Source organism: Haemaphysalis longicornis, unplaced genomic scaffold (genome assembly GCF_048455015.1).
Source record: "Haemaphysalis longicornis isolate Haplotype H1 unplaced genomic scaffold, Haemaphysalis longicornis Haplotype H1 scaffold_5, whole genome shotgun sequence".
Lineage (NCBI taxonomy): Eukaryota > Metazoa > Arthropoda > Arachnida > Ixodida > Ixodidae > Haemaphysalis > Haemaphysalis longicornis.
Window position 1 is genome coordinate 101,340,938 of NW_027526385.1, and position 27,910 is coordinate 101,368,847.

General features: G+C 44.7%; 1 protein-coding gene across 4 annotated transcripts; it reads left to right on the plus strand.

The window, feature by feature from the left end:
* The first annotated feature begins 98 nt into the window (after nucleotides 1-98).
* On the plus strand, nucleotides 99-27,808 carry LOC144138645 (ubiquitin carboxyl-terminal hydrolase 22-like). Of its 4 annotated transcripts, none has more exons than XM_077671036.1 (12): nucleotides 99-531; nucleotides 1,717-1,849; nucleotides 4,415-4,528; nucleotides 9,381-9,482; nucleotides 13,114-13,331; nucleotides 16,500-16,647; nucleotides 17,886-17,988; nucleotides 18,790-18,875; nucleotides 20,869-20,914; nucleotides 23,773-24,102; nucleotides 24,982-25,131; nucleotides 27,253-27,808. In XM_077671036.1, the coding sequence occupies exons 1-12, from the start codon at nucleotides 358-360 to the stop codon at nucleotides 27,293-27,295; spliced, it is 1,647 nt and encodes a 548-aa protein (XP_077527162.1). In that variant the 5' UTR covers nucleotides 99-357; the 3' UTR covers nucleotides 27,296-27,808. The 4 variants fall into 4 exon arrangements, with proteins under 4 accessions (XP_077527162.1, XP_077527163.1, XP_077527164.1 ...); XM_077671037.1 differs by having other exon boundaries at nucleotides 101-531; nucleotides 13,159-13,331; XM_077671038.1 differs by having other exon boundaries at nucleotides 105-477.
* Nucleotides 27,809-27,910: the final 102 nt, after the last annotated feature.

Here is a 27,910-nt window from a genome sequence, read left to right on the forward strand (position 1 = left end):
GCAGCACCTAAACTCCCGAGTCGAGCTTGTTTTGCCGGCACGTTTATCAGCTTCAGGCACTTTTGCGTCATGCGTGCAGCGATCTAGGGAAAGTTTAAAAGGAAAAGGCAGCAAAGAAAACGAGTCAAACGAGCATCGCACGAGCCGGCGTTCGGTGACTCGGAGCACGGAGCGCGTCTCGAGCGAGGCACTCCGCAGAAGTCTCTCGTCTTTTGTTGCCCGGCCGCCGCATCTGGTATCGGGCGACGCCGGTTCCGTGCGTCTCGCAAGCGTCTCGTTCGCTGTTATGAGCGGCAAAGCCGCGATTTGACGAAGCTGTCCTCTGGAGAGGACGTTCTTTTCCACCGGCGACGCAGTATGAGCGCACATGGGTGCTCGCACTTGACAGCGCTCAAGGAGGCCAATGGGGTCCACTCCTACCGACTGATCAGCTCGTACTTCGTCTGCTGCGTGTCGAAAGAAGCCCGTTCGAGAAAGGTCGGTTCCGCGCCGTCTCTGGGCAGCGGTGTCGATATTTGCCGCTTCCTACGCGTACGTATACTGCGATGCTACGCTTTTTTGAGACGTTCGATCGGTTTCGATAGGCCCCGACGAGACGGGCGCATTTCGCCGGTAGCATGCTGCGTTCGCTCAAATCGAACGCGATGTGTCTGGTATCATTTAGGCTGCGCGCAGGCCTCGATCGTCGAATCTGCCGTTTAACGCACGCGGGGTTGACACCGCGTTCTTGAATGACGCGTTTCCACCAGCGGCAGCGCTGAACGCAACAGTAAACCTTCGCTTAAAGATGTTCTACACTGACCCGTGGCTCGCGCAAGTCGTAGCGATGAGTTAGCGGCGTCTCCCAACGTATTGGAATGTGACAGTTTGTACTGACAACCGTTAAGGAGATAATTTCGAGAGAATGTGTAGCATGATCATTTGGCGTCGCTTAGCAATGCCATGCCGGCTGGAGAAAGCGCGCATCAGGTTTTTGCGGTGACAACCTTCAGCGCTTTCAAACTGCCGTGACAGTTCCTGAAAGAAATGGTGCCTTTTAATGCCGGCGTTTAGCCCTTGCTTGGCTGCGCGTTCGACAGTTAACGAGAGTCTGAACTTCGTGAAGGCCTCTTGTGTAACGTAACTCGGCGCATGTAGTGCGTGCGTGCTGGTCTTGTGATCGATAGGACCAGTTTACGTAACCTTTTCTCGTCATTACCAACGACTGTATCTTTCCATCGCGCTTTACTTTTCTCACAAAATTAAACTCCTGCCTTTGTTGCCTTCACACGTGTATGTTTTAGATGTTGTGGTTTCTGAGAGCGCTTTAACCAGGGACGAGTCAGAGATTGTTTACTGCTTGTTTACGTTTTTTTTTTAATTCAGGGCAGTTACACACTTTACTAAAGTTGTCCAACTTCAATTAAAAAATTTGAGAGGTTTTTCCTAGCTATATCTGCGGCGGTAAAATTTGTGCGTGCTAGTGGGCGAAACATGGGTGGGAGAATGAACCAGAATGTGAGAGTGCTTTTGGTCTGGTATTCCTTGTATTCAAGTCGCCACGATTTATCGAAATGAACCAGGTGTAATGTATGCATTAGCTGCTGAACTTAAAAATCACCCGATAAAAATTGTACGCCTTTTTGGTGAAGTGTTGGATGAATTTATTACGTGTGAGTAAACTCGACAGGTTGTCATCTGCTAACGTCTTTATTCACTTGCTTTTCTTAAACACAGGCCCGGTACTGCATCTGTCACACTTGCCACATACCAGGACCCAGGCTACATGCATGTCTTCAATGCGTCTACTTTGGCTGCTATGGGAATAGGCATATTCACGAACATGCAGAGGCCAACCAGCACTTACTAGGTAAGTCAGCTACTCAGGACGTGAGTTCGATCCTAAACAGTGGCAGCCGCGTTTCCGTTGGAGGCAAGAACTTAGCGAAAATGGCCGCGTGTTAGAGATTTCAATGCACGTTAGAGATCCCCAGGTGGTCAACATTAATCCTCATCGCCTGAGTAGCATCGGAACATTAAACTTCATCATCCATCAAGTCAGCTACTTAAGGGGGCTCACTGGTCTTAGACCAAAAAAGTTTATTTTTGCAGTTTTGATGATGAAAATTGGGGGGCACATGTAGTTTGTCATTCTGATTGTAGAGAGCAAATTTGTTTTTGAGTAAAATGATTATATTCAAATTTATTTGGATTTTCAGATTCAATTTTTTGACAGCCTTTGTAAAAAAACTGCTGTAGGGATGCAGCTAAACAGGGAACCAGTGAACTGTGCACAAATCAAAGAGTGCAATAAGACTAACATTATCGTTCTATCTGGTCTGTAGCAGAAGTTATGACCATTTGAAGTTTGGGCTTGAAAGGTGGCAACCAGAAAAACCGGTTTTGCCTTCCAGGCCCAAACTTCAAATGGTCGTAACTTCTGCTACAGACCAGACAGAACGATAATGTTAGTCTTATTGCACTCTTTGATTTGTGCACAGTTCTCTGGTTCCCTGTTTAGCTGCATCCCTCCAGCAGTTTTTTTACAAAGGCTGACAAACAATTGAATATAAAAATTCAAATAAATTTGAATATAATCATTTTACTCAAAAAAAATTTGATATCTACAATCAGAATGAGAAACTACATGTGCCCCCCAATTTTTATCATAATAACAGTAAAAATAAAGTTTTTGATCAAAGACCCATGTGCCCCCTTAAAAGAAAGCTTGCACACTGCTGGAAAAAATTTTCCAGGGCACCTAACTTTGTTTACATGTTTTGAAGACAAAAGCCTCGCAATACTTAACTTGTTTGCTGCAGAATTGCATTTGTGTTGCTTTGTTTGCTCTTTTTTTTGTCTTGTGGTGTGCATTACTTCAACCGCCTTCTTTTCAGCTGCACAGTGTATGCGTCTCTCTTCCCTTTCGTTCCTTCGTTCTTTTGAATTATGTCAGCAAGCATACTGGCACATACCACAGCCTCCCTGTAATCGGGGTTCTGCGCAACCGGTGTGCACGTTTTCTACTTGCGCGCCATCACGTTCGAGTGTCACGCGGCACTTTCACATACCTGGTTTTCGAAAGCTCCTGGTTCCTGTCCAATCTCCCAAGTGCTTATGTGACACGAAGAAAGGAGTGATAGCAGCGACACCTTTCGTTGGACACTGGCTATGTGCAGAGACAGCACTGGGCTGCTAATCGGCAGACCAGGGTCCAAATCCAGTCAAGAAACATTTTTATTTATTCACTCTTTGCTGAGGCAGCCATTTTCTTGACTGGGCAACAGCAACAATGGCATTCTTTAGCAGAATCGGGCACTTAAGGCATTTGCCTTTAAAAAAATTGTATGTGTATCTTCTTGCTTTGCTGAAAGTGTTGTTGAAAGACGGGTCTTCTGCCACCTTTGGCATGCAGCGCCCTCTCCCTGCCGCTTTTGCACTTCACATTATGAATTCAGTCCAGTTTCTCTGTGTGCTCTGCTTGCATTCTGTCGGTTGTACTTTTCTTCTGTTGTGTTTGCAACAGGTCGAGCCGCCATTTCTTATTTTGGTGTTTGCTTTCATCTTGCTTCATTTCAGTACTGTTCTTAATGCATTTTTTTTTCTTTGCTGTCATCAAAACCAACGCAATGTGTATTCTTAAATCAACATACGGTGGTACTTTTTGTTAATTATATACCTCAAGTATGCCTGAGGTTTCCTTGCAGTGAATAATGGGAACAGTTATGACAGCACCCTTAGTACTTTGGAAATGCCTTGTCTATATATGCCTTTGGTGTTCAAACATTTTCACCTGTTTCTTTTCTCTTTTTTTCTTTCTTTTTTTTTTTGCTGGTCTGTTGAGTCGAACTACGGACATATTGAAACTGTCGCATTTAGGTAGCCCAAGAACGACTGAAGTCTTTGAATAGACTTGTCTGGCTTAGTTGATGGAGGCAAAAAAGCGAAAATGCCTGTGTGTTCGAGATTTGGGCGCATGTTAAAGATCCCCAGGTGGTCAGAATTAATCCGGAACCTGCCATTATGGCACGCCTCATGGCCTCGAAGTGGTTTCGGCACGTTAAGCCCCACGTTTAATCATTTTTTGGCTTAGTTTAGTATTGAACCCAACGACTAGGGATGTTACTTGATGCCAGCTTTGGGCATCTAGAACCAAGACTATATAGTTATGGTTGAAACGTTTATGAGGGCAGCAATTACGGAAGACGAGCGTTAAAAATTCAAGAGGGCCATCAAGTTACTCTAGAATGGGAACATTATTCTGCATGAAATAGTCCATTATGCAAACACTTGAACCTAGTTGTTTAGCTGCACTTGTTCATGTTTGTTCTTTCTCCCACACGTTTCTCACATTCAAATGAGTATAGTTTTGTAACAATGCACCGTTTCGATTTTCACTGTGCCGACTCATTTTGATTTTGCTGTACTCTCGCAGCGGCCGATGTCTCATACGGAGTGGTGTTCTGTTTTGCCTGTGATGATTACGTGTATGACGGGGAGCTTGAAGCGGTGGCCCGGGTCCATCGCCGCAAGTGTGCGCGTATGATGGGTAAGGCGAGACGGTTTTCTTGTCTCTATTTTCGCGCTACTGTTTACAGCAGTTTTGACCGCCCCTCATTGTTTATCTTCTCCACTGAATACATCACAAGACCCTTCGTTACATCGCAACTAAGACTATTTAAAAAAAAAAGCGGGTATTTTGCTGTAATGGAAGCACTGTTTCCTTCCGGACAAAATTGCGGTGAGTTACGAACTGCCCCAATCCTTCGAATACAATAAAATCTCGTTATAACAAAGTTGATGGAGGTTATAATTACTTCATTATAGCCAATGTACATTTCTACCGACAATTTACACGCAAGAGGGGATGGAGGTACACGTCACCGATACACACAGCAGTCTGCAAAAACAAGAAAAAAAAAAGCAAGAAAACTGTCAAAGAATCGATACTAGATTCATGCCAAACTTAATGGTCCCTGTAAACCTCTCTGCGGGTGATTTTTCTTTTTTGCCAACTCTCATTAGGGCAGTTTGAGCCACAATTTACACGTGTATGTGTCAGACTTGGCAAAAGTACTTCTAAAAAGCAATTAGATTACATTACTCATTACTTTCCTAGAATTTTCTAAAATTTAGTTAAATTACATTAGAAAGTACAGGTGGCCAAAAGTAATGCCATTACATTACTATTACTTTTCAAAAGTAATGAAATTACTTTAAAATTACTTTAACAAAAATTCATCAATCATACAGTACCAACTCATATACACTTTATTTACACTCATAGATACACTGCAATCTCAGAAATATTTGCTTGTACACCAACTTATCTGCAGTATATTTACAGCACTGTGCACTGATATGTTAGATATCTTTATTACATCTCGGAAAGACCTGTGATTCAAAGTGGGCATCGGAAAGGTGTCCCCGTTTGTACGGCAGAGTGTCTTTTGCCATGCTAAAACGCGCCTTCCTAGCTGCGGGCTTACACCAGTGACCAGTGTAACGAAGCCTTGAACACAATCTGCACGTTTTTGTTCAACTCGACTGACTGTCGCCGCGGCATTCCCGGAATGTATGAAAAGGGAATAAAAAGGCACGAGAAAGCAGGCAGAGCTCTCATCGAAGCATGGTTTCCTTTGCGTTCGTAGAGTTCCCATGCCCAGAGACTCTCTGGGCATTCCAACTCTACTTGGTCAACTTTTTATGCCGTAAGAGAAGCGGGCAGTCTCTATCGTAATCAAAAGTAATTGGGAAAGTAATTAACATTACTAAGTTACTACTAATTGCTACCCGCTGCGGTGGCTCAGTGGCTAAGGCGTTGCGCTGCTGAGCACGAGGTTGCGGGTTCGATTCCCGGCCGCGGCGGCCGCTTTTCTGATGGATGCGAAAAGCAATGGCTCCCGTCTGTACGAGATTTCGGCGCACGTTAAAGATCCCCAAGTGGTCGAAATTAATCCGGAGCCCTGCATTACGGCACGCCTCATCGCCTGCGTTGCATCGGTGCGTTACACCCTATAATCAATCATCAATCAATCGATCAATCAATCAATCAATTACTACCAATTGCTACTAAATTACTAAGTACTATTACTAAATTACCAACCGTCAAAGGAATTCATTACATTATGCATTACAGTAAAAAGTAAATTTATTACTGTAATTCGATTGCTTTTCATTGCTGCCAAGTCTGGTATGTGTGTGTGTGGCAAAGTTTGTGGGTTCAGGTCTCACGTAGAGAGCATGTTTTACTCCAGATTCTTTCCATCTTCCAAACATTTCAAAAATTATATCTGCTTTAAGAATAACAAATGGCGAACCACCTTTTTCCCCGTCCCTAGGTGTTATAGGGGTTATCAGAATGGGAGCTCTAAACAATGCATTCAAGCCCAGGTATCTTCACGCATTGTGAATTGCTCCTCAGTGATAACAAACTACAAATTAAGTTCAGCGGGGGTTACAAAAAGACCTTGCGAAAGTGCAGCTGGGCCCACTTATAATAAATCTATCATTTTCATTCAAACTGATACCCCTGTCACATGGCAAATCTAATCTAATGTCATTCAAAGTGAAGGACATTAGGTGTTAATGACATTCGGTTCGGCTGTGCCGATCTACACTGTGAAACAAATTTCATTTGATTGTGATTGCGGGGACGATTAGCGAGCTCGCAAAACTGCAAAATTATATTTCAAGCGCATCTAGAATGTTTTCACGCATATTTAAAAAAAAAAACAACAAAGGAATATTTAAAAAAAAAAAAGAAAATCATTGGTTTAGGTGATATCAGTAGACATCACAAGCAGAGACAAGTTCACAAAAAATCCATGCGCGCATTATGGACGAGATTTTCTTTTTTGTTAGCACCTGTTTGTCTTTCTTTATCCGAACAACAACACGAAGAGGAAAATATAAGTTTACTGACAGTTTTTAGAAGCAGTATTTTTTGGTTTATTACTTAACTTTCTTGTCTAGTGACGTGTCACTGCTGTCGAGGCTACTCATTCAGCCCGGGACCTCAGTTAGCCGCTGAATGTCATTTGCCTCAAATGTCATTCGGTATTCTCGTGTAGTGCCGAATTAATGACATTTAGAGCGAATGACATTTGCTCTAAATGTCATTAAATCTGCCGTGTGACACAGGTAAGATATATGTGAGCGAGTTTACACGCCCCAACAAATACTGCAATGACAGCCTTATTCCCTTCATTTGTTGCGGGTGAGTGTTTACTGTAACTTCATGCCTCTGGGGTAACACTGGTGTTACACTGTTCAGCAAGGTTTGTGTTCCTTACTCTGCCACCAACCAACTTTGTTTATTTTTGTTACTAGGCAGATGCTTTTATGCATTATGCACAAAAAGTGAATTTGGTCATCCAATTAGACGTGTGGACAATTTTCTTGGTAAATCACCTGGGAAATACTTTTTCCGGGGTGAATTTTTTTTTAAAGTGTGTACATTTTCAAAGAACCACTCGACGGGTCATTATTTTTTTTAACGTGGTCCTTTTTTTTTTTTTTTGCCTGATTTCTCAGACATTCTTGCAGCTTGCGCAAAGTCCAAACAATCATTTGTTGAGTGTGAGAAGTCTAAGGAAAAGATGAAGTTACTCACGACCGTCAGTAAGCATGCTTAAAGCTTCAACATTCAGAGCCTGTGTAATAATTCAGCCAACTTTCAAACAAGTAGTGTTAGCTTTGTTGCTTTGAAAGCATTTGTTAGAAGTCCTTATTTCAATTGGGGACAAATTGTACAGACTTTTTGAGGCCAGCACAGTGGACAAGCTAATCTTTCGTGAACAGAGTTACTCTAGTTTTTAAAAAAAAAAAGTTTTCCGAATTCACAGCTTAGAACTTTTTTCCCCGAAAACGCGTAAAGGTTTGTTTATTGATGGAGAAATCAGTACAAGATTGTGTGAACTGGGCCTCCTGGGAATTAAATTTTTTTACAGTAAACCCTGTGAAACTTGTCAGTCTTGGTGCTTTTTTGTTTCACTGATTGCAAATGTGCCATTATTTTTTGTTTAAGTTAATTAGTTCCCAAGACAAATGGAGATAATTAGTCATTTTTGGAGAAACAATAGACAGAACAGTGTTGGTCATAAAACTGTAATCTTTACATTTTCCAACACTATGAACACTGGTGAGTGCATTAAGAGAAGCGGTTTCTTGATGCACCGTTTGGAAATAATTTTACAGCTCATTAATATTTGGTGTTCGAAATGGGCATTCGAAATAGTTCCTTGCCACTGTTGCCACCAAAGTTTATTGAGCTGTAAAATTAGTTCCAAGTGGTGCATCAAAGAACAGATTCTGTTATTGCACTCACCAGTGTTCATAGTGTTTGAAAACGTAAAGATTACAGTGCTATGACTAACACTATTTTGTCTACCATATTCGCTCGCATAATGAACGCACTTTACACTTAAAACGGAAGCAAAGTTGAGGGTGCATTAATTATGCGGGATAATTTTTTTCCGGAAACTTTTTAGGAGTGACGAAAGAAGGCCGCCGCAAAACAAAATAATGCAGTAGATAACCTACCTTTCGCGGTGAACATAGGGCATACACAATGGGCAAACTTACGGTGTTTTTACTGAGCTACACTCGTGTTCGTGTGTCAAGGCTTCACTTCGTCAGTTTCGAAATTTCTACCGGCGGCACGGTTCCCATGCTGAACTGTGCACTCCACAACAACCTGTAAACCTAAAACTGGCCGCGTAACTGACATTTTGGCCCATCGCCGCCGACTGAAACGTGGAAGATGAGCCGAAAAGCAAGCAAGTAACAAAGCTGTCACGAGACTCATCGGACTGAACCGACTGAGCGTCGTCGTGATTGGTTGTGCAACGACGCCGCGCCGGAGTGTTTGTTCATGTTTACTCAGAGAGGTGGCTCTAGGTTGCATGCGTGATCATCATAAACGGGAGCGAGTGAAGGGGAAAAGCTACAGTATGGCCATTCGTTGGACTGCAGGGCTGGAAGTTGGGGGTGCGTTTATTACGCGGGAGAAAAAAGAAACAGTTTTGACGACTAAAGTTGGGGGTGCGTTCATTATGCACGTGCGTTCATTACGCGAGTAAATACAGTATTGTTCCTCCAAAAATGACTGCTATCTCTAATTATCTTGGGAACTAGGGAATTGACCAACCTAAAAAATGCCATATTTGAAATCAATGAGGAAAAAGCAGCAAGACTGACAAGTTTCACAGCGTTTACTGAGTTTTTTAAATTAAAGCAACGCCACACATCATATCCTACAAGTAGGTGGAATTGCAAGAGAAGTTTGCAGGGCTTGCTACTCGAGAGAACATAATAGATATAGTGCACCCGGAGCCGAAATCGAGCGGCCTTCTGCCAACTGAGCTGGTTTGCTGATGGCGTGTGTGCGCTTCTTACAGGCCTGCAGGAGTTGTACCACCACTGGGAGCCCAGCAGTCTGGAGATGGAGCTGTTGCGGCGGAACCCACGCAGGAAGCGGATCACAAACAACTCCTACATAGGTACGCTCCATCTCCCGTGGTGTCGTTGTGAACCAAAATGTGTTCGGCTTTGTTGCTTCGTCACTTCTTTTTTGTTTACCATTCTTGGCAGCCTTTAAGGGACGAACCAGGCAGGGAGAGAAGGAAAATTCTATAGTTCTCCCTCACTTCAGTACGGTATATTACATGGGGTATGAATAAAATTACTTTTTTTTTCTTCTTTACTCTGCTGTAAAAAATAAGCTAGATATCGATTAGTTGGGACAGCCTGAATTGAAAACTACCGTAAAAACCCGCGTATAATACGAGGTTTTTTTCCAAATTTTACTCTGTTAAATTTGTGCCTCGTATTATATGTGGATCCCAAAGTTTTCCCCCGAGAATTTGCACTTTTGGTTTCAGCGGAGGGAGCGCCATCTTGCTGTGGCGTTAGCTGGCTGCTGCTTCTCTCAGCCGGCGCCATTTTGATTGTTTTGACTACGCGAAGGATCTCGGCACGTTCACCGCAAGTCTATCAAGATGTCGGGTGCACTAAAACAGTATTCGGCTGCAATTAAAAGAAAAGTTATTTTATGTGCCGAGACCATCAGAAATTGCGCTGCAGGACGGCAGTTCGGCGTTACCGAAGGCAGCATTCGTGGGTGGAGAAAGCAACTGGTGCTTGACTGGATAAAGTTTGTGTGGTGTCGGCGGCCTGGAGCACTGTTGGGGATTCCCGTCAGTGCTCGTGTTGGACGCCTTTCGCTGCCACCTGGCCGATTCCGTGAAGAAGTTGTTGCACGAACCCTGCACCGAACTCATTGTCATGCCAGGAGGAATGACATCCCAGCAGCTGCAACCGCTAGACATTTGCATCAACAAGCCTCTCAAAGACTGCATCGGGTCCTGCTACCAAGAGTGGATGAGGACAGGATACCCGTAAGTGACAGCTACCGAATGGCTGACGCGGGTTTCTCCAGCGGTGCTTTGTGGCTGGATCGCGGATGCGTGGGACAGCATCCCAGAGGAGCTCATCAGTCGCTCTTTTAAGAAATGCGGCATCTCGAACACCCTTGATGGCACTGAGGACCACTTTCTGTGGGAAGACATTTCCGACAAGGCGTCTACAGGAGACAGCGGCAGCGAACCTGACGAAGACTGAACGGACGTCGGGAGACAGTGCCAGCGAAAACTGACAATGACTGAACGGTAACTGCAGTGCAAATAAATGTTTTCTGTGCTCTTTACCTCGCATTATATGCGGATGAAAACTTTTTTTCTGATTTTGATGTCCCCGAATTACACCTCGTATTATACGCGGGTTCGTATTATACGCGGGTTTTTACGGTACTTCTTTTTAGATGTTTGCAGGAAAAAAAAAAGAAAGGATGCTGGAAACAAATTAAATATATTACTGGGATGCACTCTCTGACAGATCTGAGAAGCTAGCAAAACGAGAAGACCTGATGTTTTTTCTCTTTTTTGCCTGGCTCCCTAAATAACTGTCCAAGTCGATGTTGGGTAATTTATGCGAACACATTTCCGTAGTGTGCAGTGCACTGGTGCAACATCAGTGTGGTCTTGCAAAAGCTGAAAGAAAATCCAAAAATATGTTGTGCTGTTACTGGCGGGGTACAAACTGACGTCCTGTGGTCATAGTTGTGGAAGGGCTTCGAAACTTAAAGCCCTCCTCCTTAAAAAAGAAAGAAAAAGAAAAAAAAATGGCCTTGTCTCTTCTTCAATCTGCTACTGTTCCCCTATGTCCTCTTTTCATCACTATGGTCTCCTGAAGCGGGCCTTAATTTTCTTCACAAACTTGGCTCCTGTTAATGTTTCTTGGGTCGGGGCTTTATTTTTTGCGTATCTTGAGCTCCACGTTAATGAAATGGCTTTGTATTATTCAATTGTGTAAATGACCCTCCACCCTGCCCCCTAAAACCTGGTGTTAGTATTTAAAGCACGATTTATATATTTGTTACGTGTACTGGTACATTGCAGGTATGGCGGGGCAGGGGCATAATCCTAGCAGCCATGTTATAAAAATGCACAGTTGACACAACCTTATAAAATGGGAGGAACACCTGATATTGTGTGATGAACATTCAAATGAATTTTAATTGGGTGTAGCACGATAAGCATTTAGGGCCTTATGCATTCATGCAAACGCGATACTATCGTGCTTGACTACTGTTATTATTCCATTTTGAATGAATTGCAAGTGCGTACTGCACAATGCACTTTTCTGGCACAAATTCATGAAAATACGGTACCTCCGTACTTCATTATGTTTATCATTACTTTTGTAATAAAAAGCTTAATATAATAATAAAAATATAACATAATAAACACTTTTATAATAATATTTTAAAAAATTACTATAATAAAATTTATAATACATTATAATAATAAATAAAATAATAATATCAAAATACAATAAAATATAATGAAAATTATAGTATAATAAAAAAGTTTAAATTTGACATACTGCCAGCCATTTGAATAAATTGGGTCTGCATATTGCATGCTGCACAGTCTGAGCTTTGTACATTCATTCAGATTAGTTACCTTTCTTTGGGCTTTGTTTTTCTTTATTAGTGCAACATTTTCGGCCGCACTACCATTCCCTACTTTGGTGGTCACTGTTATTTCCATTATCTACTGCACAATGTCAGATAGTAAGGATCCATTCTCTTGTGGGTACAGGCTCACATTTCCCGTTCATATCCATTGTCATCTACTGCTTTGCTTGGTACACTCCTGTTCTTGTTTGCAACTGCCGGAAGAGCTTCACTGTTCTGCATTAGTAGCCTGAAGGTAGAATTGTTGGCTTCAGCATGAACGACCTTGGTTCGAGCCTCATCAAAGCCCAAAACTTCTGCAATACCCATGATTTACTGTAAATTTCCGAGAAAATGCCCTCGTCAAAAACATCGCCCACCCCATAGAATCCATGGCTTTAGTGCCGATGTGTGAACAAAATAAACGTGAATAATCCATTTGTTGATCTGGACTTATTTGTCCTTTCCGCACTTGACCCAAAAGTTCGCCGATCTCGTATTTTTTCTTGATATTGCTGTGCCTTGGGTGGGCATTCTTTCGAAACTTTATGGTTTTTTTTTTTTTTTTTGCTGTAAAATGTTCTCTTGGCTTAATTCCGCGCTTTCTTTTTGTTAACAAGGGTGGTTCAGTATCTTTAAAACCAGGTTAGAGGCGGGGAATGACATATCAACACGTGTCATTAACTGTCAGCTCATATCGTAAAACAGAACATACAGACTCCAGGGACGGAAGAAAGGTACGATAGGAACTTCCACCAGCTCATCCAATTCGCCATGTTAGTTAACTTTCTTTATCACACCGGAAGTTCCTGGCTTTTACAGCCACGAGCAAAAGTTTACGGACCAGGAAAACGGCATATTTAGGCTATTTCTCTTCTTATAGCAACCTGACAAACTGTCAAATGCATGTGAGATGTCGTATAATTACTGAACTAACAAAAACTACCGCACATAGTACTCCGGGCTGCCCTGCAGCAGAGAAATAACTCCAAATTGCTGCTTTTGTGCTCCGTAAACGTCCAGCTCTTGGGTGTACTCGTCTCGGAATGCACTACTGCTTCTGTCAGTGCCGTTATCTGGCTGTACGGGATGCTTGACCTGTGACACGCCCGTAGTGTCCTCCCTGTCGTCTCTGTCCCTCTCCTCTCCGGTGTACAAAGGTCTCCGGGGCCTCATCAACCTGGGCAACACGTGCTTCATGAACTGCATCGTCCAGGCGCTCACGCACACGCCCCTGCTGCGCGACTACTTCCTGGCTGACCGGCACGTGTGCCAGTTCCGCGACGACCCCGCCATGTGCCTCGTGTGCGAGATGGCGCGCCTCTTCCAGGAGGTAACTCCCTCCCCCCCCTCTTCGCGATAACTCGTTGTAGTGACGAGACGAGGATGTTTAGGTGGGAAGGAATGATGGATCCTGACACGGAAGAGTAGGACTGGTGAAGAAGTCAACGGGAGAGGCTTTCATCCTGTCGGGAACATGAAGAAGATGATGGTGATAAGTGAAAAACAACTTTCTATTATCATCATCATCAGCCTGTCTACGCACACTGAAGGGCAAAGGCCTCTCCCATGGATCTCCAATTATCCTGGTCCTGGGCTAACTGCAACCAAGTTTTCCCCGCAAACTTCTTGATCTCATCTGCCCATCTAACTTTCTGCCACCCCCTGCCACGCTTGCCTTCTGTAGGGATCCACTCTGTTGCCCTTAACGACCAATGGTTATCTTGCCTTCATATTACATGCCCTGCCCACGCCCATTTCTTCTCCTTAATTTCTACTGTATCCTAAACACGCGTTAGTTTCCTGACCCACTCCACTCTCTTCGTGTCCCTTTTAAAATAGAGCCATGAAGACAAAACACAAGTTTGTGTTATTCAAAAGATTTTGTGTTTTATAGTGCCCCCAGCGCTTGTCCGAATGCAAACGATGCTTTGTTCACTGAGAAATAATTAAAGTTAAAATTTTGATTTACCCACTAAATCGTGTGTTTTCTTGGTCTGCAATGACATCACAGGGCCTTGTTTACCGTTAGTGAACCTAGATGGCGCCACCACACCGTGACAAGCTGTTTTCTGCCTTTGGTTTGTTTATGAACGTATTTGTACCTGGCTTGTTTTGTTCATGGAGGCAACCGTTTCGTGAAACATGGTGCTCTCTTGACTAATGCGGTCACGTAAGACATCGTCGCTTGCGTCAATCGGCCAGTGTCGTCTGAAACAACCCCAAAGCCCCACAGTCCTGTGCAGCTAAACTAAGCATAGTGCGCGCAGCCAACGCCGCCTGTATAAACAGTGCCTAACGCGTGAGCGAAAAATGGCCAAACAGCCACTCTCCTGTTGCTCTCTCCTACCCTTCCCCGCTCCGTAGCCTTCCAGCGTGCTTTCGTGTCCGCCAGCCAGCGCCGCTTCTCGGAAACTATGCAAAATAGTGGAAAGTTTGTTTAGCGTTCCCGAGGCGGCGCTCCTACGCCTTCTTGTTTTTCACCATGCCTGTCTGTCTTGGTCTGTCACTGATAAAACTTCCTTTGTCACGAAGCAAAATCCCTTGCGCTGCCGCAGGCTGATGCCGGCTTTGCGCGCTTATCTGCTCGGATCACAGGCCCTGAAATTTTCTGAGTGGGGCATCCCCCCTCTATCCCCTCCGCATTTAGGTATTATTTTGACCCTGCTGTTCGCACTCCGCATCGGTACGCACTTCTAAAATTGAGGACTGTACTGTAGAAGCGCCCGGACAGCGTGGCGGGATCCCAGCTGCTTATTTTTTTGTTTCCTATAATTTTCTGAAGTTTACAAGCACGTGATATTATTGGAAAGTAATCGTAGAAGTGAGCGCCTGAACAAAAAAAGTGCACGCAATTTTTTCTTCTCTAAATACTCCAGAAAGAAAAATATCAGTAAAATAATGGCTGCCCCATCCGAAAATATCGTTTTTCTGTTAGCTATATGTCTACCCGACAATCCGTATGTTCTTAGACTATCTCAGTCCGCCTCCGTCTTTATCTTTGGAAAAATGCAGCAAGTATGAAGCGAGCGACACGTTGAACGAGATCCCCCAGTGCGCCACAGAACTAGCGCCCCGTCGCGGCTAAGATGTAAGCGAAACGGTCCTTGAAGCCCAACAGGCAAGCTGACAGACACACGTCGTAGAAGTGGGTGCAGCATTCGCGACTCGCGAGCAGTGACGTAAGGCGAGATGTCCGCTGGCACGCGCCACATAGCGGATCAGTGCCTGAACTAAGCGTCCCTACCCTTCCCATTGAAAAGCGCGCGACGCGTCAGGCAATGTTAATACAGGCGGCGTTGGCGCAGCATACGCATCGGTACTTCTATGTTTACGTGTTCTTTCGTAATTTCCGCTGCTTGTCCCACCGTTCTTAGGGCTTTAAAAAGAATGTGCCCTAACTTTAAGCAAATAGCTCGTTTGGCAATCTTATAAGCCCTGCCTAATTTGCGTTTGCTTTTGCCACCCTCCGCCAACCGCAGAGCTGTCTGGTATGACATCATAGGTTCTGTTGCGGGAAATGAGCTAGTGGGTCGCATGGCCATGCCCTTTTTTCCTAATTACGTAGCTTATTCGATTGAGGTTTATGTTAAAAGTGGTGGCAGTGTGATTCTAATGAGGCAATCTTTTGAACGAACCAAACTTGTGTTTTCTCTTCATGGCTCCTTTGCTATTACACCTGTCATCTTCCGTTCCATTGCTCGCTGAGTCGTCCTGAAATTAAGTTGAACCCTTTTAGCGAGCCTCTAAGTTTCTGCCCCGTAGGTGAGTACCGGTGAGATGCAGCTGTCGTACGCTTTCTTCTTCAGGGACAGTGGTAGGCTGCCATTTATTATCTTCCTATTATACTCGGGTACAAGTTAAGAACGCCAATAGCTCACATTGCGTACCACTTTGCCGAAGGGACACACCCATGATGTTGATGCGTGCATCTGCGTTTTGAAGAGAGATTGCATCTGATGTGTGACATGGTCTGCTTTGTCTTACCTTCTTTGTTTTTGGTCGCTGAAGTAGTCTGAAATCAGTCAAGTCTGACAAATTGCGGAAATCAGCCCTGTCACGTTCAAAATAACTCAGTAGCGCACTGTTTGCGCTGCACGGAGGAAGAGTCGACTGGAGTGGCAACTTCCCTTGTTGTTCATAGTTGTACTAACCAAATATAGTTTCCAACGCCATTTAGAATAGTGTCACTTTCCGAACTGCCTACAGTTCTTTTCCGGTGGAATTGTGCATTCCGACTGAACATGAAGTCGCAGGTTCGATTCCCGGCCGCCGCGGCTGCTTTTTTGATGGAGGCGAAAAGCAAAAACGCCCGTGTCTACGAGATTTCGGCGCACGTTAAAGATCCCCAGGTGGTCAAAATTAATCCGGAGCCCTCCACTACGGCGCGCCTCATTGCCTGCATTGTGTCGGCGCGTTAAACCCTGCAATCAATCATCAATTGAGTTGTGCTCTCTCCCTCTCTCTCTCCTCCTGTCCCCCTCTCTTGCGGGGTGTGCAGTTCTACAGCGGCAAGTCCAGCCCGCACATTCCCTACCGCCTGCTGCACCTGGTGTGGACGCACGCTCGCCACCTGGCCGGCTATGAACAGCAGGACGCCCACGAGTTCTTCATCGCCACCCTGGACGTGCTGCACCGGCACTGCAAGGGTGCGGGTGGCCTCTCTTTTGCATTTATTTTGGTACCCTGACGGCCCGTGATGCATGGGGTTTCATATGAACATGTGCTAGACGAAAATCTGGTGCCAATGCTTAGGCAAGCTGTGCATCAGCGAGTGTGCCGTCATGCACCCGGTGGGAGCGTTCCACTTGTCCCTGGCATGGCTTGAGAACAGGCTGGAAGGTGGTCTGTTTCTGAATAAAAGCAACAATGTTATTGTGAAAGAACATTTAAAGTTGCTTAATTATTGTAAGAGTGATAGCTGCAAAAACATTTATTTGTGAAGGATTATTTTAGAAGCTTCATGTAGGATGAACAAGAAAGAAATGTTTCCCTCATTTGATGATTTTGGCTTTGAGAGCGAAAAGAAGCCATGTGGCTAGCCAAGCCAGGTGGGATAGGAACGTTGCTACCTGCTAAGGTGGTGCCCACGACAGCAAATGATAGCAGTGACAGATTTCTTCGCAGTGTACTATATTGTTATGAAACTCTATGCTGTGATGGGCATTACACAGGGGAGGTGGGGGGGGGGGGGGAAACAAAGCACACAACATAATAGAACAGTTAAACGAGGAGTGACTCGTAGATAGTCTCGTTCTTCTCTCTTCCTCATTTTTGTTTTAACAGTGCATCTATGAGTGCAAATAGGTTAAGACTGTCACAGAGAAACGTATTAGATGCTAACGTGTATTTTTGTAACCTTCATTGTTTGCCTCACCATTCTTACTGGTGGAAAATGAATGTGCATACATTTAAGCGCAAATAGCTCGTTTGGCAAGCTTATAAGTCCTGTCTAATTTGCATTTGCTTTTGCTGGCCTCGGCCAATTGCACAGCTGGGCACATATGACATCATAGGTTCTGTTGCGGGAAATCAGCTAGTGGGTCGCATGGACATTCCCTTTTTTTTCCCTAATTATATAGCTTATTTGAGCAAAGTGTGCGTTAAAAGTGGTGTTAATGTGATTTCCAATGAGCCAATCTTTCAAATGAACCAAACTTGTGTTTTGTCTGCATGGCCCCTTTAAGCGGAGGGCAATGTATAAAAAATCGGTTATTTTATACGGTTCAGTTGTGTATTTAGAAACATTATACCCGTGACCCTGTTGGATTGATCTGATTTAGGCGTTGTAAGTACCCGAAACTCGCACCAGCCACTCCTAGCCGTGCTTGCGTCAGCTGTTTCCTGTAAGTCGAGCTCTAAGCGAGTGCATGTGGTGAATGCGCAGGCACCAACGGGATGTCCAGCACCAACCCGCACCACTGCAACTGCATCATTGATCAAATCTTCACTGGCGGGCTCCAGTCTGATGTGGTGTGCCAGTCCTGCAAGTGAGTTTTCAGCCTTCTCGTGGGCTGCAAAGAAAGAGAAGTGACAGCTTTAATTATTTATATTTGAACAAACAAAGCATCGTGTTGTGTCAAGCAGAAGCCAAAACAGCTTTTTAAAATAATCCATTCAGCATTTAGTTCCCCTTAAATAACTTGTGCTTGCCTTATCCCTGCAAGCCGGGGGAAATTTCATTCCTGGCTGTATGTTGTGTGATTGGGAAATTAAAATCAATGGCATGTGGTTAGAGGGCCTTATATCAGCCAAGTGTGTTGTTTCTTTTTTTACAAAGTTGGAATGTATGTGTTCCCAATGTTTTCTTGGATTTTAAGGCCTGTGCGAGAACTGCTATATAAGCACTTCTGGAAGGCCATGAAGTTTTTCATTTTTTTATTCAAACTCTGTAGAGTGTGGTGTTGGTAAAGGATAAAGTCTGTGCGTGCAGAATACAAGTTACATTTATTTGTAAGATTGCGACATCAGTAGCGCAAAATTCGAAACGCGCAGAAACCAACGAAAGGGTGGCTATGCGATGTTACCCAGTCGGGGCTACTAGTGACCTCCAACAAAGGGTGTGGCCAATAAATGCGATTGTGCAATCGCAGTGTGGGGACCTCTGGTTCCGTTTGGTGGCTCTGATTGTATGCTGTCGTGGAGTTGATGCGTGAATGTTGTTGTGTAGCTGGCAGGCTGATTGCTGAACTTGTCGAGGTCCAAATTCAGGTGAGCGTACCATGTAGAAGTGCGGACAGTCTGGTGGCGTATTTCATGCACGTGAACTGCTCGGTTTGTTGTGCCTACAGGGGTGTGTCGACGACCATTGACCCGTTCTGGGACATCTCTCTAGACCTAGGACCGAGTACCCACTTGCAGCAGCACCCTTCGTCAGGTAAGCCCAACCCGAACTTCTTTAAAAAAAAAAAAAAATTTGTGCTGTTTTTGTTTTCAGATAGGCACCGACAGGGCTAAGTATAGTAGGTATCAAGGAAACTTAGCCATCTGGAGCTCGGTAGGGGTGTAATTTTATTGCACGGTTAACTGAGCTCCAGATACAATTGGGGTAATTTTACTTTAGAATGTGGGGTACCACGTAGACCAGCGTAAGGGCTGTACCCCTGAAATTTGGGGGCCGATATTTCAAGAAGGGGATAAAATCCTGAAAAATCACTGCCGTCATGACATGCTGTGGCCAGTGTTGAAGCTGTGGCGCAAGCTATTGAAGCTATTGCTCTGGTCCCCCTTTAGTTGAACCGTACGGTTAAATATTATTTAATAATAGGTAATACAATTATATTAATTTACATCAGCTATTTTATTCCGGTTTATTTTAATTGCATGACTTGGTTGTGGAGTACGAGAACACCCTCAAATGATACAGCGCAAGGGAGGGGAGTAGGTGTGAGGTGGGGAAGAGGGAAAGAAAGAACACAAGTAAAGGGACCATTTTTTTTACTCGCGTTTCGCAACTGTTTACTACGCATCAGCCACATTGCGGCAGTGTTGTGGAGCCAGCCATGCATGCGCTAAACGATAAGGCAAGTTAATTGACGAGTGTAATGTTATGCTCATTTCTTTTTTATTTTGTGAGAAAAGGGTGCATTATATAATAAGCTGAGATAGTAAATTATACATCTGCAAGTTACGTCGGTAAATTATTTGTTTTTGACACACCTGAATAGAAATCTTTTTTTGGTTTGTCTATGGTCTGCATCCTGAAAGTCCGCATCCAAATTATGAAAAGAAAAAAAAGGAAAAGTGCAGCTCGTAAACAAGTTTATACAGTATACCGCTGCATACCAAAATCAGCACCATAATCATCATATCCTGTTCTTTGCTGTCGTGATGATCAGAATGGTGGGATTGCGATCCTGGTGCAAGGCAGTGTATGGGTAAGGAACTGAAGTAGAATGGCGCATGGTAGTCTCTTTTATTAAGGGGACACATGAGCCTTTGGGAACAAAAAACGCCCAAAAAAGCAACTCGAAGTTATGAATTTTCTCTTGATTTGCACATATTTTCCTCCTAAAATTTCATACTTGAAACAGTACCAGGTACTTATAAAAGCCATAGAGGCCAGATTCCAGCAAAAAAAAATAACGATTTTTTCATAATTCTCCAGTTCTTTGGTTTCGCAGTGATAGGAAAAATCTCGAGAGGTGCATCCCAGCATGTAGTGCAGATAGGAAGATTATTTCTTTTGCACTGTGAAGCTGAATGTTTAAGCCATCCAATAAAAAAGCAGATTTTGCATTTTGTGTTTCAGTAGTTGTTAAATTACCATTTTCTTTTAATTGGTTAGCCGGAGTACTTCAAGCGTAGAAGTTAGAATTGATGTAATCTTGTATGCGATTGCAAAACAAAAGAACTGCTTCCCACATTCCATTCTCCACGACTTCCGGTATCTATTGATACCTTGCTGGTTATCTTTTATTGAATAGCTTTTTCTCTATTGTTCTCAAGAACAATCGAGGAAGATTTTCAATTAACCTGGAAACTAATTACCGCACAGATATTTGAAAATCACCTAAAAAACTGAACAAGCCCATGAATTTTCATCAAAATTGGTTGGAAAGCAGGAACAGTTTCTAAGACCATTGTGCCCCCCAAATTAAGCGGGGATGGTATCATTATCATCCCTCTCATGACAGAGTTTGTGCATGTCATCCAGTAAGATAATGACCAGGATATTGGACGGCCTTTTTGCGAGGGTATGAAAGCTGCTTGTGTTTGTCAAAAGCTTATTTACAATTAGCATGTGTTTGTGTGCGGGTGAAATAAACACACACCCATCATCCGCCACCGTACCCTACGTCCCGTTTTTGCCCGTTTCTCGGAGTACTTTGATGAAACTTTTGTTTTTCTTTTGGTGCTTCTTTTTGCAGAGGCTGAGGATTCTGAACCAACCTCGCTTCTGGACTGTCTAGAGAGGTGAGAATCCCTGGGCCATGTTTTCGTTGCTTGTCATGAAATTTGAGACGACGTTCTTTCGCAGAGTCCTAGTCACATGCTAAATCTCACTCAAATGATAAGCTCAGTTAAAAATCGTTGGCTCAATGCATTCAGTCATTTATAGGGGTATTTTTAATGTCTCTGTAGCCTTGTGTAAGCTGCCATTCAAGTGAAAGTCATCGTAATGGCCTCTTGCTGATGGCTGTGCCAGGAAAGGGACGCAACATACCGTATTTATTCGAATATAAGGCGAGGTTTTTTTCCAAAATTTGTATTCTCAAAGTCATACCCCGCCTTATATTCGAAGCTCAGTATATTTCACGGCAGTTTCTTCTTACTCTCCAAACTGCACCCTCGCCTTATATTAGTGACCGCCTTATAATCGAATAAATGTGCTACTTTTGGCAGTTTGATTGATTGATTGATTGATTGTAGGGTTTAACGCGCCGACGCAACGCAGGCGATGAGGCGCGCCGTAGTGGAGGACTCCGGATTAATTTTGACCACCTGGGGATCTTTATCGTGCGCCGAAATCTCGTACACACGGGCGTCTTTGCTTTTCGCCTCAATCAGAAAAGCGGCCGCCGCGGCCGGGAATCGAACCCGCGACCTCGTGCTCAGCAGCGCAACGCCTTAGCCACTGAGCCACCACGGCGGGTTTTTGGCAGTTTGGTGTCCAAAGTACTATGTCAGGGGTTCTCAAGCATGTTGGTCCCAGGGAACCCTGCTAAGTTCCGTGAAGTGCCAAGGAACCCCCTCCCGCCGTTTTTCATTCCGTTCATGCTACATTAACGTGCAATAAATTCAAAAGCAAGCAAGGGTATCGTTTTTTCCCCGTCTCTGTTTGCGCCTCGGGGAGCGATAACAAGCTATCGCTCGAGCTATACCTGCGCCGGTCTGCGCCGACTTTACGCGAATGCGTACGTTAGCGTCACCTATCTCCAAACAGGAGAAATGCGCATGGGGGTAATATAAGGCCGAGATTCAAGTGCAATAGTTTAACCACGTGGCCTGCTTTCGGAGTCTGGCTGGCTACAAGCTGCTGGCGAGATTTATTGCGCAGCTCGCGCGTTTCTGTTATGCGCCGAGATGTGCTTACTGACACTCGGGCGTGAGTAATGGAGGTTCCTTAGATCGATCGCACCTCAAGTTCACCATATAAGAATTTGCGACTGCGGAACGAGGGAAAATTTATCAGTGGCTCGCGGAACCCTGAGGAGGGGCCTGCGGAACCCCGAGGTTCCGCGGAACCCACTTTGAGAAACCATGTACTATGTAAACAGTGGCTTTATATAGCCTTGTGCAGGAGCAGGGGTGTCAACAATATCCTGTTTGCTCTGAAAACTTCACTGGGTTATAGACACGCACTGATAAACCAAGTGTCTTGTGAACGCTGTGACCGTTTGCTGCGAATTTAGGATACGACAGTGAACGTTCGCTGTTAAGCAGTCTTTCAAGCTCATTTACAATGTGTGTGGTTGATGCCAACTAACAGCTTTGGCAGAGCTAACTTTTATAAGTACTGTAGGGCATTGCTTATATGCTGTTTGCTGTGTTTATGACGTAGGACCGGTGATGTTTGCAGGCTACACACACCAACAAGGGTAGGGCAAAAAGCTGGATAAAATGGCTAAACAAATAATTTATATAGCTAATTACAATCAATAAGTTGATCAACCAACCAATAGTTTCAGCCAGTTGTAACTTGGCTGACGTTCAATGTATGTGTAGATGATCAGTCCTGGATTCTGCAATTTCTTGTCGCGGGCTCCTGATAACACATTATTGGGCTTTTATTACCATTTTGCACTTTTGTGCGCGTCAACAGGAATGAAATATACTTAAAGTTGTTTATTGCTATTACAAAGTGGGCTGTTGAACTAAGTGATATAGTAGTGTGACTGATTACTCCTTGGGATACTGGCAACAGATTTGGACAGTTGTTATGGTAGCAGTAATGTTATCTCTTCCATCAGCTTCGTTATGATGGTTTTTTTCTGTGGGACCGCAACAGCGATGACATATCTCGAAGATTTTTTTTCCGTAATTTAGATGATGATGGTAGTGATGATGATGCAGCTTGAGGATGATGGATTTTTCTGTCGTCGTAATAGTGGTGCTGAGATTGATTGATTTTTTTTTCATCATTGGGATGAAGGTGGCAATGACGATGTACTTTGAGGATGATAGATTTTCCCATCATGATAGTGCTGACGATGATGCATTTTGAGGATAGATTTTTGTCATCATGATTATGGTAGTGAGAAGGGTACATCTTGAGGATGATGTATTTCCCCATTATCATGATATGGTGATGGGGGCACATCTTAGGAAAATGGATTTTTCCATCATGCTGATCTTGCACCTTGACGTAGGCATGCGTCTTCATGGGTATTGATGACCTACAGGACCTCGACGACATGTCTTGAGAATGAATTTTTCCGTGATTGTAATGATGGTAAGGATGATGATGCATCTTGAAGTGGATTTTTTGTCATCATTATGACGGTGCTGACAGAAATGCATAATGAGGATGATGGATTTTTTTCATCATTGTAATGATGGTGGCGATGATGATGCACCGTGAAGGGGGTATATTTTTCTGTCACGATAATGCTGGCAATGATGCATGTTGGGGATGATAGATTTTCTTCATTGTGATTATGGTAGTGAGGATGATGCACCTTAGGATGATTGACTTTTTTTTTGTCATCATGATGGTCTTGAACCCTGACGTAGGCACGCGTGTTCGTACGTTCCTAGTCAAAGCTTACAGCCAGTGGTAAATGGTGACCATTGCCTGGGCGTACATTGCTGCTGTTGTCCTTGCAATGCAGGTTCACCCGTCCGGAGCACCTGGGCAGCTCGGCCAAGATCCGCTGTGGCCGGTGCGAGAGCTACCAGGAGTCGACCAAGCAGCTCACCATGAAGCAGCTGCCCGTGGTTTGCAGCTTCCACCTGAAGCGCTTTGAGCACTCGTCGCGCTTCCACAAGAAGATCTCCTCGCTCATCAGCTTCCCCCAGTACCTGGACATGAGCCCCTTCATGTCGGGACCACGGGCACCCTCCTCCTCCTCCTCCTCTTCCTCGTCCTCCTCCGCCTCATCGTCTTCTTCGTCCTCCGGCAAGGCCGCATCCGCCGTTCCACAGCCCTGCCACGACAACAAGTACGCTGTTCTGGGCAACCCCAATTCTCTTGTTTGAATTCACTCACTCAGTCTACTCACTCGCTCGTTCACTGTGTCTGCTCACTCACTCATTGTCTGCTCACTTGCTTGCTCACTCTTTCTCAACTCGCTCACTCTACTAACTCTTTCACTCACTCTTTCCACTCACTTGCACACTCGCTCTGTCAGCTCACTTACTCTATTCACTCGCTTGCTCATTCGCTCCCTACTCACTCGCCTGCTCACTCTTTGTCAACTTGCTCACTCGCTCTTTCCACTCACTTGCACAGTCACTCACTCTGTCAGCTCACTTTACTTGCTCACTCACTCATTCACTCCCTTGCTGACTCGCTTAGTTGCTTACCTTTTTACTCACTCACTCACTCGCTCACAACGCTTTTGTCATATAATTCTGTACAACGTCCCTCTGAAAAAATGTGCTCTTCAGTATATAAGCTATTATACCATACTGTAAGCAACGAGAAAATGAAATGACCAGTGGTACCTCCCATTAAATTCTGGGCCAGGCACCTGTGCTGTCGCTGACACTGGTTGATGCGATTGGACGCCGCTTCCTGCAAAGGAAGACAGAAGAATTGAGTTCACAAAATTAGTACAGGAGGTCCTTGAGTCTCCGTTGGATCGCATCACTTGGATTCTGGAATTCACTTTGGGCAGAAATTGCCACATTCCCAAAGTGGCATCGTGTTTCCCTGACTGGCAGGAAAGTTTATGTACTTTTCGGTAGAAAACATGCTTTTTGCCGTAGAGGATTCGAGCTAGTGTATTTCAAATAAAGGAAAAAAGATGTATTTCCGCTTCAGTAGAAGCCCCAACTTGAACTTTGCTTCCCTTCCACCTTTCGTCGAATGCCCACAGGTACTGCCTCTTTGCGGTGGTGAACCACAGTGGCACCATCGAGACGGGCCACTACACGGCCTATGTGCGGCAGCACCGGGACCACTGGTTCAAGTGCGACGACCACCTCATTACCCGGGCCAGCCTGCAGGACGTCCTAGACTCGGAAGGGTGCGTACTTGGGGCGGGGTGGGGCCGACACTGGAGCTGAGAGGGCCTGACACTGGAGTGGGTGAAGCTGACACTGGGGTGGGTGGGGTGCGACACCAGAGCTGAGAGGGCCTGACACTGGAGTGGGTGAAGCTGACACTGGGGTGGGTGGGCCTGACACTGGAGTGGGTTGGGGTGACACTGGGGCAGGTGGGGGTGACACCATAGCTGAGAGGGCCTGACACTGGAGTGGGTGGAGCTAGCACTGGAGTGGGTGGGGTTGACACCAGAGCTGGGTGGGGGCGCTTTCCTGCACTCCGCTTTCCTCCGCTTTCTTGTGCCACCCCATGCAAAAGGCAGTATTGGTGCAGGGTGCCGAAAAATGTGAGGCAACTGTGAGATGATGTTCAGTGCCAGTTGCATTGCTCAGGGAACAGTAGGGACTCGTTCATTCAGCTGTCACTCACAACATAGGGTGCTCCGGCGGACTCCTTAATTAAAGAATTAATGATCTGAGTCACTTGTCACCATTCCCGGGTATCGAAGTGGCAGCCTGCTTTCACAGGACTTCGGAATCAACTTGGGGTGCGGGCAATGCGCAAATTTTGCTCCTAAATAATGAAGCATGCATCGTCACACCATGCAGTCATTGCAATCTTCCCACTTACTGTCATAGCAAAGAATAAAATAGTTCTACTGTTCAATTGCACCCTTGCCGTTTTATCTTAGTGCGAGTAGGCTTTCCATTCCAAAGGTTAGACGCCCCCGTGCAGTGTCAAACAGGATGAGATAACAGGCGCTGCCCTGACACAAGCAAGAGGGGAGATGTTGATAAGATAGCAGCTCTGTGTGCAAGTAAGCAGCTCAGTAGGTGTGTCTTGGCATACGCAGTGCTGCTTTTTTTATTTGATTGTGCGGTTTAACGTGCCGACGCAACACAAGCGATGAGACGTGCAGTAGTGGAGGGCTCTGGATTAATTTCGACCACCTGGGGATCTTTAACGTGCGCCGAAATCTCGTACACACGGGCGTTTTTGCTTTTCGCCTTCATCAGAAAAACAGTCGCTGTGGCTGGGAATCGAACCCGCGACCTCGTGCTGCTTTTTCTGGTGTGTGGAGGGCGTGAAACAATCTTGGTGTGAAGCGTCGCGAAAACACAGGACGACATAACACAGGGCCGGAACTGTGTTAGTCCTCTTAGTTTTGTCATCCTGTGCTTTCGCGCTGTTTCACACGAAGTTCTGCCTTCAATTGCCATTAAGCCCTCTGAATTTCCCCCCCCCCCCCCCCAAAAAAAAAAAAAGCTGACAGACACTGGTACGTTAGTTATTTAGGTGAACATGATGCAGTTGCAAGGTTCCGTTATACGATGCATCAAGTTATGTCTTGTTTTCTGTTAGTTTATTTTCTTTAAATTTCTTTCTCGCTTAGTTTCTCTGTTGTTGTTTTTTTTATTTGTCTAGAGACTCATTCGGGGTAGAGTGATTTTAAACTTTTAACAGCTTAGATGCAAAAGGGACCATTTTGCCTATCTCTGGACCTATCTCGGCTGTTTCTTATGACTGTAATGGTGTTGTGATGTCACGAACATTTCCTTTCATTTGTCTGAGTTTTATTAAAGTGTAGCTATACAAAGTATCGCTTATGATTATGAGCATTTTTCTTTTAGTTATTGGTCTGTCAGCTGTTATGTTTTAACTATAAGAGCTTATGTTTTCTAAGTCACTGGAAAAGTGGTTGGCTCAGTACTGATCAAATGTTGGCTAAGAACACTTCGATTTTTCATTTTTTTTTGTGTGTGTTTAAAAGAAATAAATATTGCAGATAAGTTAAGAAATCCGCTTCCAAAGAGACTTGCACTGCTCCAAAACTCCCCTTTTACTGCTCCGGAGCTGCTCCAAAACGGCACTATTCCTGCTTCCTGAGCTGCTCTGAAAGGCTCAAGGCCGATTCCAGCCCTATGTACCTGGAAAAAAATAGCTCCTTTTGCAATATTCAGTATGAAGCTTTAAGACTTCAGTGTGAAAAGACATCTTAACAAGGTTTTCGTGTATTTCTCTTGCAATCTGTGCTCTTTCTTTACTTCCAAGTACATTATTCTGATTTCATGTCAACTTATTCTTTCACCTCTTTGTCTTCCAGCTACTTACTGTTCTACCACAAGCAAATCCTGGAGTACGAATGAGCGAGAGGCGCACATTCCCCCCTCCACCTCTCCTTGACGCCTGCTCTATCCATTCCCCTCACCATCTGTGTTGGAAGGTTCCCGGGAGAGCAAAGGACTGCTGCTTGGACTGCGTGTGTTTGGTGGAAAGGAAGAAGTCCGAAAATGTGCATTTATGTGCGTGTGTATCCGTCTGCAGGGACATGTCTTTGAAAGGAAGTCCGTAAATGTGCATTTATGTGCGTGTGTATCCGTCTGCAGGGACATGTCTTCAAATGTGTGTTTGTTTTTCTCTTGTCACAAGTTCACCGTTGGCCGCGTTTGCGCCATGCTGCTGCTGTGAAGTACGGCAATACGGGCAGCTGCTGCCACGGAGGTCATCTTGTTGTGCGCGCCTTGCCGGCGCGACACGTAGGTTTTCCAATTGCTTCACGACACCTCTTCACCGTCACCGGTCATTAGTGGAACTGTCCTTCGAGCTTGGCAGCGGTGTGCCACTCTCATTTGCTCAATAAATTATTGCTTCCTCACCGACCATTGCTTTGTCCCCCTCCTGTTGTCTGTTTTTGAACTATCTGGCTTCGTTCTATGCACCATAGTGGCTCGGGCATCATACTGCTGAGCCCAAGGACGTGG

Coding starts and splice junctions, on each gene's coding strand:
- LOC144138645 (XM_077671036.1), top strand. CDS start 358: ATGAGCGCACATGGGTGCTCGCACTTGACAGCGCTCAAGGAGGCCAAT. Junction 13,332..16,499: donor TGGCGCGCCTCTTCCAGGAG/GTAACTCCCTCC, acceptor CGGGGTGTGCAG/TTCTACAGCGGCAAGTCCAG. Junction 20,915..23,772: donor CTTCTGGACTGTCTAGAGAG/GTGAGAATCCCT, acceptor CTTGCAATGCAG/GTTCACCCGTCCGGAGCACC.